This window comes from Cnephaeus nilssonii (genome assembly GCF_951640355.1).
Source record: "Cnephaeus nilssonii genome assembly, chromosome: 19".
NCBI lineage: Eukaryota > Metazoa > Chordata > Mammalia > Chiroptera > Vespertilionidae > Cnephaeus > Cnephaeus nilssonii.
This window is the reverse complement of record NC_137090.1, coordinates 48510351-48527340: the sequence shown is the minus strand read 5'-3', so window position 1 is coordinate 48527340 and position 16990 is coordinate 48510351. Positions and strand designations below refer to the sequence as shown.

The 16990-nt window shown below is 37.4% G+C and overlaps 1 protein-coding gene across 13 annotated transcripts in view; it reads right to left on the bottom strand.

Annotated features, from left to right (window-relative positions):
* NCOR1 (nuclear receptor corepressor 1) overlaps positions 1-16990 on the bottom strand; it is a 205327-nt gene that overhangs the window by 101137 nt on the left and 87200 nt on the right. For 8 of the 13 annotated variants that reach the window (XM_079797252.1, XM_079797257.1, XM_079797259.1 and 5 more), the window contains exons 7-13: positions 13325-13381; positions 12542-12594; positions 12183-12209; positions 10088-10154; positions 5647-5819; positions 4245-4335; positions 299-477 (exon numbers count right to left, since the gene is read on the bottom strand). In XM_079797252.1, coding sequence (XP_079653378.1) covers positions 299-477; positions 4245-4335; positions 5647-5819; positions 10088-10154; positions 12183-12209; positions 12542-12594; positions 13325-13381 — 647 coding nt within the window. Of the gene's footprint in view, positions 1-298; positions 478-4244; positions 4336-5646; positions 5820-10086; positions 12210-12541; positions 12595-13324; positions 13382-16990 lie in introns of those variants that run through there. The other 5 variants (XM_079797248.1, XM_079797255.1, XM_079797256.1 and 2 more) reach the window with 2 other exon arrangements.

The window sequence follows — 16990 nt, the reverse complement described above, 5'->3', positions numbered from 1 at the left end:
GTGTACCATCCACCAGGAAATGACTGGACTGGTCTATGATAGAGCACAGAAATCTGTACTTTTAAAAAAGCACCCCAGATGATTCAGATACCACCCATGTTTGGGTACCTGTCTTAACATGACTACATAACCCCAGTTCTTATCTGTTACCTATATATCCACCTATAAACCTATGGGAAGATCCTCTCAAATCTATATTCTATACTTTGCAGTATCAATTCAAATGCCAAAACGGGGCTAAGTGTTTTTTACTAACTATGTAAGCTTCTAGTGGATAATAATTTAAAATTTAAATTACTTGTCCTTAAAGATCTCCTTCTCATGGTCAGTCCAAACATTCATAAACTGCCTATCTTTATAAACCTTCATGGGGTCCTCCATAAGCCCATTCATGTTAATGAACTTGACCCGTCTTTGTTCTGCATCAAACATCATAGGTGGAATCACAGAGAGCTGCCGCATTTGTTTCTCATTATTCTGAAAAAAAAAAAAAAAATGCAGTTTACATAAAATAAAATGTAGAGGGTCACAGACTAACTGTCTTTATACTAAAAAAACAAACACCCACATACATATGTAGTTCAATGACAATAGTAGTATACACCATAACATCTAACATGTAGTAATTACTCAAATATCTAATAAGTATCGATTCAATGAATGATAGTCAGAGAGTATACATATCCTATATAATAATAAAAGCCTAATTGCTAAGTGTCCGACCGTTCATTGGACCATTTGACCAGTCGTTATGATGCACACTGACACCAGGGGGCAGACGCTCGACCAGTAGGTTAGCTTGCTGCTGGGGCCCGGCCAATTGAAACAGGCCGGACATGCACTGGAGCCCTCTCAGGGTCCCTCCCTGGCCCCAATCGTACACCAGTGGAGTCCCTTGGCCTGGCCTGGCCCCTCTCGCAATCCGGGACCCCTCAGGGGATGTCAGAGAGCTGGTTTCGGCCCGATCCTGCAGGCCAGGCCAAGGGACCCCACCGGTGCACGAATCTGTGCACCAGGCCTCTAATATGTTATAATCTATTATTACAAGTTGAGAAGAAGTTTTTGTTTTTTTTAAGATTTTAAGTTATTTATTGGGGTGACATTGGTTAATAGGATCATACATGTTTCAAGTGTACATTTCTATGTTTATTGTACATTTCTACATCATCTGTATATTGCATTGTGTGCCCACCACCCAAAGTCAAATCATCTTCCATCACTATATATTTGGCCTCCCTTACCCTTTACTTCCTCCCTACCCCCTTTCCTCTGGTAACCACCATACTGTTGTCTGTGTCTATGAATTTCAGTTTATATCCCACTTGAGTGAAATCATACAGTTCTTAGCTTTTCTGACTTATTTTGCTTAGCATAATATTCTCAAAGTTGTCACAAACGGCACTATTTCATCTTTTCTTGTGGCTGACTAGTATTCGATAGCATGTATGGACCACATCTTCTTTATCCAGTCCTCTACGGAAGGACACCTTGGTTGTCTCCATGCCTTGGCCACTGTGAATAATGCTGCAATGAACACAGGGGTGCATAGAGCTTGGTGAAGAAATGTTTTCGAGTTCTTCAGGTAGATGCCCAGGAGAGGGATTGCTGGATCATATGTTAACTTTATTCTTAATTTTTTGAGGAACCACCATACTGTTTTCTCCAACACTTATTACCTGTCTTATTGATAATAAACATTCTAACAGGTATGAGATGGTATTGTTGTTTTGATTTATATTTCCCTAATAGCTAGTGAAGTTGAACATCTTTTCATATATCTGTTGGCCTTTTGTATGTCTTCTCAGGAGAGGTATCTGTTCAGGCCCTCTGCCTATTTTTTAATTGGATTATTTGTTTGTTGGTGTTGAATTGTATAAGTTCTTTGTAGATTTTGGATTTTAACCCCTTATTCTCCATTCAGTTGGTTGCCTTTTTGTTTGTTGGCAGGTTCTTTTGCTATGCAAAAGCTTTTTAGTTTGATATAGTCCCATTCATTTATTTTTCCCTTTACTTCCCTTGCCTTCAGAGTTAAATTCATAATATATTCTCTATGACCAAGATCCATAAGTTTAGTACCTATGTTTTCTTCTATGTCATTTATTGTTTCAGATCTTATATTTAGATCTTTGACCCATTTTGAATTAGTTTTTTAGATGGGGAAAAACTGTAATCTAGTTTTATTCTTCTGCATGTGGCTTTCCAATTTTCCCAGCACCATTTATTGAAGAGGCTTTCTTTTCTCCATTGTGTGTTTTGGCTCCTTTGTCAAAAATTATTTGCCCATATACATATGGTTTTATTTCTGGGCTCTCAATTCTGTTCCACTGGTCTGTGTGTCTGTTTTTCTGCGAACACCATGCTGTTTTGATTATCATAGCTCTATAGTATAATTTGAAGTCAGATAGTGTGATACCTCCAGCTTTGTTCTTTTTTCTCCAAACTGTTTTGGCTATTCAGGATCTTTTGGGATTCCATACAAATCTGATAATTTTTTTGTTTGTTTAATTTATTTTTAAAATGACTAGGATTTTGATGGGGATTGCATTAAATCTGTATATTGCTTTAAGTAATATGGTCATCTTAGCTATGTTGAATCTTCCATTCCAATAGTAGTGCATACCATAACATCTAACATATAGTAATTATTTATATATCTAATAAATATCCATTCAGTTAATTAAAGAGTCAGAGAGTATACATATTATTTTTTTTATAATCCACAATTTGAAAAGAGTTCTTTACTTAAAAGCTGACATTTCAGATGAAATTTTTAGATATAGAGGATACAAAGTTATGTCAAGTTCATTGATATAATAATGACCTTATGAGGCACATTAATTCTATTTAGTCTCATTTTTTAAAGTCTTAACACCACTTTAGACAACAAACCTTGACATCATTTTAGAGAACAATGAACAGAAAATTAAACAGGTACCAAATCTTAGGATCACTGATTTTAAAGTAACTAAACTCACTTAGGAATTAAATGCTTCTTGCTAATCTTACATAATCTTCCCATTAAAATTTTAAGACCTTAGCAATTTAACTGAAACTTTTTATGTCTATAAAATTTCTTTTCCCAAGGTTTAATTTTAGTTTATAAGCACAAACTGCCATGAAAAAACTTTTACCAAAGTTATAAGTATTAATCTCAGTAACAAGGCTAGGTCTTCCCCTAATACTTTTCCTCAGAGAAGTAGGTATTACCTTACAAGTCCTTAGAAAGTCTATAATTTTATGAGGTACTCTCAATCAGTTTGAACACCAAAGTACTGTGTGCAGCAGACATTAGTTTGAAATCACCTCAACTGATACTAGTTATAGATGCTTGTATGGTTTCAGTCAAAAAGCAAGCTAAGAAATTTAACATAGGTTTAGTCATCATTCTAGGAATTATGGCCATAAATCTTGAAATATACAGCAACATAATAATTGTCTTTGATCATTACTTAAGGAACTACCAAATTCAAATAATCAAGACCTCCAGAATTTAGAGATGAAGTTTTAAAAAGCCATGTTATAAAATCAAAACTAGCCAAACTCAATCGGTAGATGATTTTGAAACAACCTTAAGACATAGTTTGAACATAGCTACAAAGACTCAGTGTTCTTGACTGAAATTTATTCTTGTTCAGCAATGATTTAATAATGTCATATGCTATCTCTCTTTTAGGCTAGAGAGCACTCTTTGGAAACCACAACAAGTGAATATACAAACATCTGCAAAATACATGCTCTTTTGCTGTTTTATGAGATGGCACTACCAGCTCAGTCCTCTAACCTAGAAACCAGGGAGTCACTTTCCATTTCTCTTCTTTCTCACCTCCACACTTAATCCATCAATCTTGTCCTGTCCATTCTTCTATAATCTCTCCTTTCAGTCCCCTCCTATTATCTACCACTATTATTCTGACTCAGGTCCTTATTTTTATAATAGTCTCCTCTTCTCTTTCTCCACCTCCATGCGGCCAAAGCCATATATGTAAAACACCGATATGATTATGTGACTGCCTTCTTTAAAATTTCTAATGATTGACCACAGTCTTTGGACTATTCCCTCACTTACGTACAAATAAACCCTTATTTTCTATTCTGTCCACTTTTTTCTCCCATGCTTCCATGAGTTGATGGTAACATTGGCAGATTTTTTGTTCCTATTAAATACCTGTAGCAAATTAAAAATTAATGAGGCTAAAATTCCTGAATAATGAATTAACTTAAATTAGATCAATTTATTTTCTTACCTCCTGCTCAGAGAGCCCATCAATAATCTCAGAAATCTCATGCTCACTTCTAGCAATAGTGGCTGAAAGACCAGCTCCCCTCTGCCCAACTCTAAGTGTGAGAGAGAAATTATAAATATATTTAAAGGCCTTTTATAAAGAAGACATACAAATTAAATTACTTTTGTATAGATTACTTTTCTGAATAAGACTTTTTTTAATCAACTAGAAGTCAGAGAAGAAACCTAAATTAATTTGCTTGAGTCATCTATAAAACTAGTAATAATTTAAATGCTGAGATTAAGGTTTAAAGGTTGCATGTCAAAGTTCAAATGACAGAACTATTTATTTATGGAAAACTTCTGGAAAACCAGTTATTGGTGACATTTCCATTTCAAATACCAGTTTTTTGCATGCCTTCCAGAGACTAGAATAGCAGGCTTAGAAAAATACATCAAACATTTTTTAAAAGAGAGAAGAAAAACACAACCATCATCCCTCATAAAAAAACTTAATCATAATTGCCGAGACCGGTTTGGCTCAGTGGATAGAGCGTCGGCCTGCGGACTCAAGGGTCCCGGGTTCGATTCCGGTCAGGGGCATGTACCTTGGTTGCGAGCACGTCCCCAGTGGGGGGTGTGCAGGAGGCAGCTGATCGATGTTTCTCTCTCATCGATGTTTCTAACTCTATCCCTCTCCCTTCCTCTCTGTAAAAAATCAATAAAATATATTTTAAAAAAAAACTTAATCATAATTAAAAGAGCTTACATGACTGTTACATAACACAGTAACGAGCAGAACGCTAATGTTTTTGCCTTTGCAAAATACTTGTTCTCTAAAAGTAAAAACAAATCAGAAAATATCTTACCAATATCGAAGAATTTTATAATTAGCAACCAATTTAATACTGTTTGACTATGTTGGCAGGTATGAAGGACGAGATACTCAGGTCTATTCTTATTATCATTTCCAAAGAAATGTGTATTTTCAAGAATTGAATAATTAATTTAAAAATATTCACTTAAGCCCAGCCAATGTGGCTCAATGGCTGAGCGTCGACCAGGAGGTCATGGTTCAATTCCCAGTCAGAGTACATGCCCGGGTTTCGAGCCCAATCCCCAATGGGGAGCAGCAGGAGGCAGCTAATCAATGATTTTCTCTCATCATTGATGTTCCTATCATTCTTTCCCTTTCCCTTCCTTTCTCTGAAATCAATAAAAACATATTTCTTTAAAAATTTTACTTAAATTTAGATTCAACATCATGATTAAATATAAAAAATATTAAATTCACCAAGATATATTAAAAACAAAAGTTCTTTATAATCTTTCTTAATGATTAATCTGGTAACAATAAATATTGTGAAAGATCAAAAGTGTGATTCCAAGAAAACAACACAGCCATTAAACACCAAACTACTTACCGTTGAAATCTTTCTTGCTGTTCTCTTTGTTTTCGAATTTCTGGAAACTGCTTTTCATAGTACTCCCTTGTTTTGCTTTCTTTAGCTTTCCTCCGAGGATTATTTTCTATTCTGTCCACTTTTTTCTCCCATGCTTCCATGAGTTGATCGTAACGTTGGCAGATTTTTTGTTCCTATTAAATACCCGTAGCAAATTAAAAATTAAACAAAACTCTGTGATTCTGACAAACCTAATACTTTAAAGTTCATGTTAGTTCTTAAGGTAAAGTGAGAAGTATATTTGGCCTATAACTCAACTGTGAATAAAAAGCTGTCCTCGATCTGAAAGAGGAGAGAGAAAGGGAGCTGCATTGCCTATGAAAAATCTGACATATAGAGTATATTTTGGTGGGATTTTTTTTTTTTAGTTAATCATTCCTCTATTGTTGGTGATTTTGGTTACTTGCATATTTTTGTTATTATAAACTAGAAGCCCGGTGCACGAAATTCGTGCACGGCGGGGGGTTGTCCCTCAGCCCAGCCTGTATCCTCTCCAATCTGGGACTCCTGGAGGGATGTCCGACTGCCCGTTTAGGCCCGATCCTGGTGGGATCGGGCCTAAACGGGCAGTCGGACATCCCTCTCACAATCCAGGACTGCCGGCTCCCAACTGCTCTCCTGCCTGCCTTCCTGATTGCCCCTAACCGCTTCTGCCTGCCAGCCTATCACCCCCTAACCACTCTGCTGCCAGCCTGATTGATGCCTAACTGCTCCCCTGCCAGCCTGTTTGCGCCTAACTTCCCTCCTCTGCCAGCCTGGTCACCCCTAACTGCCCTCTCCTGCAGGGTTGATCACCTCCAACTGCCCTCCCTTGCAAGCCTGGTCCCTCTCAACTGCCCTCCCTTGCAGGCCTGGTCCCTCTCAACTGCCCTCCCTTGCAGGCCTGGTCCCTCCCAACTGCCCTCCCCTGCTGGCCATCTTGTAGTGGCCATCTTGTGTCCACATGGGGGCAGGATCTTTGACCACATGGGGGCAGCTATATTGTGTGTTGGAGTGATGATCAATCTGTATATTACTCTTTTATTAGATAGGATAGAGGCCTGGTGCACGGGTGGGAGCCAGCTGGTTTGCCCTGAAGGGTGTCCCGGATCAGGTGGGGGTTCCCTTGGGGCATGGGGCGGCCTGAGCAAGGGGCCTGTTGTGGTTTGCAGGCCGGCCACGCCCCCTGGCAACCCAAGCAGAGGCCCTGGTATCTGGAATTTATTTTCCTTCTACAATTGAAACTTTGTAGCCTGGAGTGGAGTCAAGCCTGCTGCTCCCTCCGGGGTGGCAGCCATTTCTGTGGCAGTTAATTCACCTTCTACAATTGAAACTTTGTAGCCTTAAGCGGGTGAGCCCGGCCAGGGTATGCGGAAAGCTTTGCTTCCCCTGTTGCCGCCGGCAACCCTGGCCTGCTCTCTCAATCTCCATTCTGTCGCCATTTGTTTGAATTTGTTTACCTTCTATAATTGAAACTTTGTAGCTTGAGTGGAGGCTTAGGCCTGCAACGGCTATGGAAAGCTTGGCTTGCTGTTACCTGGGAAACCTTGCTCTCTGTGGCTGTAGCCATCTTGGATGGGATTAATTTGCATACCCGCCCTGATTGGCTGGTGGGTGTGGCTTGGCTGGTGGGTGTGGCTTATGTAGCGGAGTGATGGTTAATTTGCATATTACCATTTTATTAGAGAGGATTACTAGAGGGCCAGTGCACGAAATTCATGCACTCAGGGAGGGTGGGTGTGTATGTGTTCCCCCTCAGCCTGGCCTGCGCCCTCTGGGAATGTCTGACTGACAGCTTAGGCCTGCTCCCTGCGCTGGGAGTGGGCCTAAGCTGGCTGTAGGACATCCTTAGCGCTGCTGCAGAGGTGGAAGAGGCTCCCGCCATCGCCACTACACTCGCCAGCCATGAGCCCAGCTTCTGGCTGAGAGGCGCTCCCCCTGTGGAAGCACACTGACCACCAGGGGGCAGTTCCTGTATTGAGCATCTGCCCCTTGGTGGTCAGTGCCATCATAGCAACCGGTCATTCCACCATTCGGTTGATCTGCATATTAGCCTTTTATTACATAGGATGCTATGTAATAAACATTTTTGACAGTCTAGAAAAGATAGAAATTGGTTGTAATTTATGATTACAAAAACTCAGCAAATGACATGAAATCAAGAATACTTTTACAAAAATGAGTAATGTATGATCTACTTTTGTAAGTATCAAAAACACAGAAAGAAGAACCCTCCTGTACAGAACTGTGTATGTGTCTGATGACACACAAATAAAAAAAGTGTGGAAGGACTCATGAAAAACTGTTAACACTGGTCATCTCAAAAAGTGGCATCAGAGAAGAGAAAATTATCTTCCTCATACTCCATATTCTACCCCAACAACTTCCTAATCATTTTTTTCCACTCCTATATGTTTGTTTCCACTCCTATATGTCTGTTTTACTCCATCTGTACCACCACCTCCTCAGTACAGGCTAACATCAATCCTCATTAGATTAAAGAGCCTCCCAATGTCTCCCATGCACTCTTTTTTACAATCAAATTTGTTACTCAATTACAATTTATATCCACTATTATTTTGTTATTAGTTTCAGGTGTACAGCATAGTGGTTAGACAATCATATACTTTACAAAGTGGTCCCTCCCTCTGGTATTTCAGGTACCCACCTGGCACATTCTTAACAGTGTAGCCAGATGCAAATTCTTAAAATCCAAACCTAAACACTTCACTCCCTCAGTTCAAACACTAAAAAGATACTCTCAGGATCTAATCCAAAGTCTCCTAGGTGACCTCCAGGGCTGTGTAGGACTTGCCCTGGCTTTCCCCAGCAGCCTCATTTCTCACCACTCCCGGCTCAGTCTAAGCCCCAGCCATCTCTAAACCTGGGACACTCCACTCTACCTCCCCGATCTTCATCACACAATCCACTCTACCTCCCAAATCTTCATTTAAGCTGTTCCTTCCCTCTGCTATTCAAGTTACTGGCATACTAGTTTTCCTGTGAAACTTCCCTTCGTGATTCATACCTGCATTAACTGTCCCTCTTACATGCTCACCATCATCTGTATATGATCACAGTACTGCAATTGCCTGCTGACTTATCTATCCTCAGTTATACCTTGGCTAAAACTATATGGCTAACTTGCTCACCATTGTAGAATAGTATGTGCAGCCAATGAACATTAAACAAATCAGTGAACACAGAAACTTTATAGCTACTCTGTTTAAGTATAAAAAGAAAACCTGGGCTTCTGTGTTTGCATCACTAGATAGCAAATTTAGAAATTACCAAAATTACAACAAAATTACTGAATAGAAAAAAAATACTTCAGCTAATTTCTTATTTAATACTAGAGGCCCAGTTAACAAATTTGTGTACAGGTAGGGTCCCTCGGCCGGGCCAGCGATCAGGCCAATCGGGGCCATCTCGCCCAGTCCTGATCGGGGCCGTTCTGGGCTGGTTGGCTGGTGGGAGGGACCGCAGGAGGTTGGCCGGCCACGGGAGGTTGGCTGTGGGAGCACACTGACCATGAGGGGGCAGCTCCTGCGTTGAGCATCTGCCTCCATGATGGTCAGTGCGCATCATAGCGACCAGTCAACCAGTTGTAACGGTCACTTAGGCTTTTATATATGTAGATTTCTATGTTCTTGGCACACACACACACACACACATAAAATTCAAGACCAAAGGGCTAGGTTGGCAAATTAGAACATTAGAAGTTACACTCCAAATAAAAGCTGCTAACTCTAGAATGTTGCAATTCATTAACTGTCAGGTCATTAAATATAAGGTACAAAGTTCACTTCCAATGTGGATTAAAGAACAACACTTATTTACTAAACAACTGAATTTAAATGACTCAATAGTTTATCAAAAATCAGTAGACATGTTATGAAAATAAGAATATTGGCATTATATTTTCTGTAATTTAATTTCCATGAAGACTATACTTATAAAACTTTTGGACTGCAAGTCATATAATAAATATGAAAAACTAACTCTCTAAAATTTGAAAAAGCTAACCTTTAGCTGACCCGGTTCCTAATGAGAAAACAGTAATATGTAATGAGCGGACTGTAACTTACCCACATTTGTTTGAGGGTTAAGAGAATAAATGTAGATCATCCTGTTTATCATATTTTTTTAACTACTCACCATTTTCTTTATTTGGCTAGATAAAAATTTTATACATAGACGACCATAGATATTAATTTACTAATAACATTAAACATGAATTATGATATCAAAAGGTTGTTATAAGTTAATTTATAGTTAAGGCACATCTATTTTTACTTTCTAAATAAGCAACCTTCTTTCAAATACAATCAAGAACCATCTCATTAATAATGGGAAAGCAAATGCCTACATGGGCAGAGTGGGAAAGCTGTACAAATTTCAGTTAACAAGGACAGGACCTCACCCTTTGTTTTCTTGCATGATTTCTTCTTTTAAAAAATAAAATGAGTTTTTTCCTCATCACCTGGTTTCTAGAAAAGAAAAATATGGTTGTATGACATTAAGAAAATGCATAATTTAATAATGTATTCACTTATTTTTCACAGACACTGAAAAACAAACAAAGATCACTTAAGAACATATGATGTAATAAAAATTAATCTTAATTTTTCACCCTGCAAAATAAGACTTTTGCAATAATTAGAGCTGACTAAAATTCCTCCCATTCTACAACAAAATTTTATATAAATAGTTCATTTTCAATTATCATATCCAATTATGAGGTAAATAATATTTTCAATTTACAATTACACAGTTCTTAAGAACCCTGGTGCTATAAACATCTTTGTACTCTCTGATGGAGGGGAGGTAGAAGAGAAGGAAAAGCCTTTAAGTTACCTCCCTACCCCAGGATTGGTGCTGACCTCCCTTCTATACCAACAGAGAGAGGTGACTACTGCTTTAAATAGAAGATTTTCTTCAGTCACAGAAATGACACAACCCACTCTAAGAAGTATTGGAGGGCAATGTGACAAGACAGGAAAACTTCTCTTATACCTTAACATAATTTCACTTTTTAAATTTGAAGCATTGTGACCCTCAAAAACAATGACATGCAGGTTCAAATATAAATATTTATACCCCACCTACTTCCAGAAAGGATTTCAAGCTGATTATTCAAATATAAATACAAGGCCAAGGCAAGGAGAAGTAATTTTTTGGATTATCTGCCACTCAGGACTAACAGTGACACTGGCTCCACTCAAATAAGCATGGACAGTCAGGAGCTGGCTATATGGAAAAGTAGCCAAGAGGTTAAAAGAATTATTAAAATGTACATTTGCTATTTCATACAAAGCAAATGGCAATGATGAAAGAATAGCTACTCAATGATCATAATGGGTGCATGCAGCTGAGTAAATGATATTTCACAAGGAATTTCACACGTACAGTAGAAGCAACACCATCTATTCAGTTTGTTCTAATTGTAATTACGTGCTACTCAAGAGCAAATAACAATCAATAAGTATAATTAAAAATGTTTCCTAAGAATTTAAATGAAGAAGTCAGCCAGTCAGTAACCAGCTCAGGACAGTGTAGATAACATGAAATACGTCAGACAGAGCTGCTCTCCAGCTAATGTTGGGAGGAAAAGACAGAACACAAACATTAACTGAAGCTTTGTAGGGGGGAAAATCATTAAAAGTAGCCAACTATATTTTATTCAATATTCTTTTTAAAAATGTTAAAATAGCTAAACAACTCCAAAACAAGGCATATTTTATATGACTTCTGCCTAACCTAAGGGTTGTCAAGACCACAGTAGCATCTCACAGAAAAATTCTAAGACTTTAATTATGAACCACTTTCTTAACAAAAGTTAAAATTATTCACTTTCAATATTTTTCATGCATACCATGCAAATTATATCTGCCACCAGTTCTGCAAAGTAGTCAACTATTGCACATACTCTCAGTAAGAATTTTTTTAAAAAGAAAAAATATATATATGTGTGTGTATATATATATATATATACATATATAGCAATGTGCTCATTATTAACTTACTAATAACTATAATTTCTCATTATTAATAAAACATATAAAGTAGAAATATCACATTTTTGTTACAAACAAGAATAATTCACCTAAAATTCTCTTAAAAGTATGATAATTTTTTAAAAAAAAGATACCTATCTAGCCTCCTCTTTTCTTCAATCAGATCAAGAAATTAGGTTTTCTTTTTTACTTATTTTCTTATTCCAAAATCCGCATCCATAAAGGCCTGGTATCTAGGATGAGCAAGGCTAAACAAACTACACTTTGGAGCTTTCCTCACCCAGGTGAGGTGACTGAGCGCTTCCAAGGCACCAGGACATTAAATGGCAGAAGGGTCTACAAATACCGTCATTAGCAAGAGTCATGGAAGGGATTTCCCTAGAATAGGATTTTGAATAATGATAAAATGATCCGTGGCACTTCTACTTTGCAATGGCAGATGTGGCTTGGTGGGGGACGGTGTCATCACTAGTCTTAAATGAAAAAGCTTCATTATCTTACTTCATCATGCGCCTTGCAGGTACTCCACTGAAAAAAAGACAAAACAGGAGGCAAAAAATTCAAGCCTCAAGGTAAGCCATTTCAATGTTAAGTATCCACCTTTTTTACTAGCAGATTATAAAACCAGCTAGTTTTATGCAATAATTTATTTCATTTTTTGGCCTCGGAAACTCAAAGCTGTTACCCCAACCCCCAAGAAGCCAGAGGAAGATAACATATAGTAAAATGACAGCAAATTACACAAATCTAAATATACCAACACTATATTACAATAATATGTCAGAAGATAACATAAAGACAATCTCTTTATAGAATATATGGTCTTTAACTGAAGAACTCTAGAGACAATAAATACTTACGTTTTGATGTTCTCATGGTACACCTTGGTATCTGATGGCTGGTTATAGAGTGGCTATAAAATAGAGAATCAAATATTTATACATAAAATGTTGTACATATATCTATAAAGAGACAAGGAAACAAATTATATTTTACTGTAAGGCTAAATAAAGTACTAATGGGTCTACACAATATGTGCCCTACCAAAACCTCCAGACTTTCAGGTTCCCTGAGTAACTCTAATAATGCCATTCCTAGAAAGTTTATAAATCCACTGTATTCATAATAAATATTCATTCATTTTTAATTTTAAAGGCAAAGAAAGCTTAAGCACTATCATCATCCTAACAGAATGATTCAAAGAGCTTTCTATTTATGTTCTTCTTTCTCCTTCTATGTGGATGATTAAATGGTTGCCCAGGATAATGCTTTTCAAAGGTAACCAAGTTCCTGTACCATTATTATTATTATTTTAACCCTTACCCGAGAATATGTTTTTTTATTGATTTTTAGAGAGAGAAGAAGGGAGAAAGAGAGAGAGACATCAATGTGAGAAAGAGGCATCAACTGGTTGCCTCCTGTACGTGCCTGACTGGGATCGAACCCACAACCTAAGGCATGTGCCCTGACTGGGAATCAAACCTGCAACCTTTTGGTCGTGCACCATTATTTTAAATTTGATCACAAATTACTGCCCAGTTATATTGCTCTCACCTCAAAATAAGTAGATTGTATTCCATCTTATCCCAAGAAAAACTAATACCAAAAAAGCACTAGAAATAAAAAAATAATTTCTTACTTACCAGTTCAACCTTTGGGCCAAGACCTTCAAATATTTTATGAGCTTCTTCTGCTTTTTTCTACAAAGACATTATTATACTGTATAATTAAAAATTATATTATCTAAGTGCAAAATCATTACCAATCCTATATAATAAAGAGCAAATATGCTAATTAGACCGGACAGCAGAACGACCGTCCAGGCAACCTTCCGGACAACTATCTGGACGACCTTCCGGATGACCTTCGGGATGACCTTCTGGACAAAGCCGGGGCTGTGAGGCCGAGGCAACCGGGGCTGCCAGGCCGAGGCAGCCGGGGCTGCCAGGGCGGAGCCCCTTGCACGAATTTTGGACATCAGGACTCTAGTATAACAACATTTATCTAAAGACTAATCTATACTTAAACTTATCCTTATTTCCAAACATTCTTCTTGTATGATAGGCTAAAACACTATTTCTATTGTCATAATTTCCTCACCAAATTCAATCAAAGCTTAACATTTGTATTGAAAGCACTGCCTAAAGAATTGGCAAATTCTTAAAAACAAATATATATTCATTCTAGGGAGAGGGAACAGGGATCCACAATTAGAAATGAACCCTTCAAACATTCTAAATACTTCAACTAAAAATGTCTTTAATGAAAATTAAATAATTAAAACACCATAAAGTTGTCGATCTTTGCTGTGATAAGCCAAATTGATCTCTTTAAAGAACAGCTTATAATAAGCTTACTTTCTAGTTACAAGAAAACTTTAGCAATAATGCCCAAACTAGAGGAAACAACTAGTCTGAATTACTCAAGTGTTCAGTAGTAAATAAACGGTGAATAATGTGAATAATATATATTTTATATGTTATTTTCAAAAGTAAAATAAGTGCTATCTAACATAAATCATCCTTTAAAAAACAAATAAAATATAACAAAATTCAAAACAATATATTTAAACTAGAATTATATGACTAGCAGTGGTTCTCAAATCTCTTCTCTCTCCCAGCAGTCTCATTAGTAACAATGGCTCATGGCCTGCTGCAGACCACACCTCACTGCATCTGGCTAAAAAACTCTGCAGGGCTTCTGCTGGGACATACAAACAGAAATGGGTATCAGTCAGTATTTCCCAAGTATAAAGAAAGATGTTCCCTTAAAATAAATATTCCTCTTTTCATCTCACTTATCAATCCAATATTTATTTAGTACATATTATGTGAAAAAAATGTTTAACTGGCTTAGGAAGGACAAAATAGTGTAATGAACTATCCAAACTCCAATAAACTTAAAAGGTAATTCAGATGAGAAATAAACATATCAAAAATGTCAAATACAAAACTATAAATATACTCATTAAATTTGCATAGCAAATTCTATTTCTATAGATTTCTTAAAATATATTTTTATTGATTTCAGAGAGGAAGGGAGAGGGGAAGAGAGATAGAATCATCAATGATGAGAGAAAATCACTGATCAGCTGCCTCCTGCACGCTCCACACTGGGACTCAAGCCTGCAGCCTAGGCATGTGCCCTGACCAGGAATTGAACCAACACTTCCTGGTTCATAGGTCACTGCTCAACCACTGAGCCACGCCAGCCAGGCTATAGATGGCTTTAAAGGCAGAATTTGTTAAACGTTGTACTATAAACATTTTGGGCCAGATATTTTCTTATTTTGGGGGTTGTGCTATGCATTGTAGAAATTTGGCAATATCCCTGGCCTCTACCTTCTAGATGCCAGTAGCCTCCACCCCACTGCCAAGGTATGACAATAAAAATAGTCTCTGGTGCCCTAACTGGTTTGGCTCAGTGGATAGAGCGTTGGCCTACAGACGGAAGGGTCCCAGATTTGATTCTGGTAAAGGGCATGTACCTTGGTTTCGGGCACATCCCCAGTAGGGGGCGTGCAGGAGGCAGCTGATCGATGTTTCTCTCTCATCAATGTTTCTAACTCTCTATCCCTCTCCCTTCCTCTCTGTAAAAATCAATAAAATATGTGTTGTTGTTTTTTTAAAATAGTCTCTGGTAACTATTAATGTCAAGAAGCCAAAACGTAGCCCAGCCAGTGTGGCTCAGTGGTTGAGCGCCAACCTATGAACCAGGAGGTCATGGCTAGATTCCTGGTCAGGGCACATGCCTGGTCTGTGGGCTCGACCTCCAGTAGGGGGCGTGCAGGAGGCAGCCGATCAATGATTTTCTCTTATCATTGATGTTTCCATCTTTCTCTCCCTCTCCCTTCCTCTCTGAAAGCAACAAAAAAATACATTTTCTAAAAAAAAGAGATTTTTTTAAAAAGAAGTCAAAATGTAATTGTAACAAAATTTAAATTTACTAGCTTTCAGAATATGTTAAATAACATACAAATATAATTACAGATGATGAATTTCGAAATATTAAGCACCTGCAGATTACTCTCTCTAGACCCAACGATCACCAGTTTTTAAATTTGCTTTCTCAAGGCACTCTATATTAGAGTTGATACCAAGAACAAGCAAAGTGGAATTGTACATAAATAATACTGAGAGACAAGGGAGCAAAATCATCTTATGGCTAATATTTACCAGTATCCTATTACGTAAAGGCACTTACCTTTTCAGGGCTAATTATAAAGACTGATTTTTAAGATGTTTGCTGACCCCAAGATTTAAGTTTTGCAAAATTTTATTAAATATTTGACTTCATGTTGGCTTACTTGCTAAGAACAGATTAACCTATCAATAGTTTGGCAGAAAAACTTTAATTTAAAAACCTCACATTACCATATTATAAATTTTATTATAAGTCTATAGACAGAAGTAATTAATTCTTCAAACATATGTTGGGTATAATCGGGACACTGGCTAGACCCTAAGAGAACAATGAATAAAACTGCCCTTCCTAGAACAGGAAGAGAAGGGGTCTTGAAAGGCTTCGTAGAGAAAACAATACTTAAGCTGGGTCTTAAAGTACAAGTGCAATGGATAGAAAGAGACAGAAAAAAGAGAAGACACAGGAACACCTGAAGGCAGAGGTAAAGATAGTAATTTCAAGGGCACATTCAAAACCTGCTCTGGCAGGGTATCACTAAGGAAGGAGTATCAGGCCAAGGGCCAGGCAGATAGGCATATAAGCACTGTAGAAAGTTGGATATCCTCAAAAGGTTTTTATCTGGATAATCACATTATGGGACAACTATAAAGGCTAAATTAAAAAGAAAAAAGACTAAAGGAAGGAAACTCATTATCTACCAGTACGTGAGAGATGAGGGCTCAAATTAAGCTATTTCTAAAAAAGGAAGAGAGGAGCAATTGATCAGACTAAATTTTTAAGAGGTAGGACTGATGCTCTTCATTTATTAGCTGAATCTACAGTGGCAAAGAGACAAAATAAATAATTCCTAGGACACTGGCCAAGGTGACTAGAGGCAGTTGACACTAAGCATACTCTCTACTGTCAATCCCTTTCTTTCTAGTGTCACATTAACTTGTACATCATTCAATCGAAATATAAACAAGATTTTGAAAACTAGAGTCCATACCTCCCCCGGTCTTCTAAATGTATTATAATTCTGAAATTAGAACATTTATAAATATTTTTGGAACCCAAATTGAACTATTAAAAATAGCCCAGGAGAAGAGTCTATTTAGAGACTAAATAAATCTTAGTCTGAGTTTTAAATATGATGCAAGGCAATTTTTCTCTCGGGAAGCCAATTT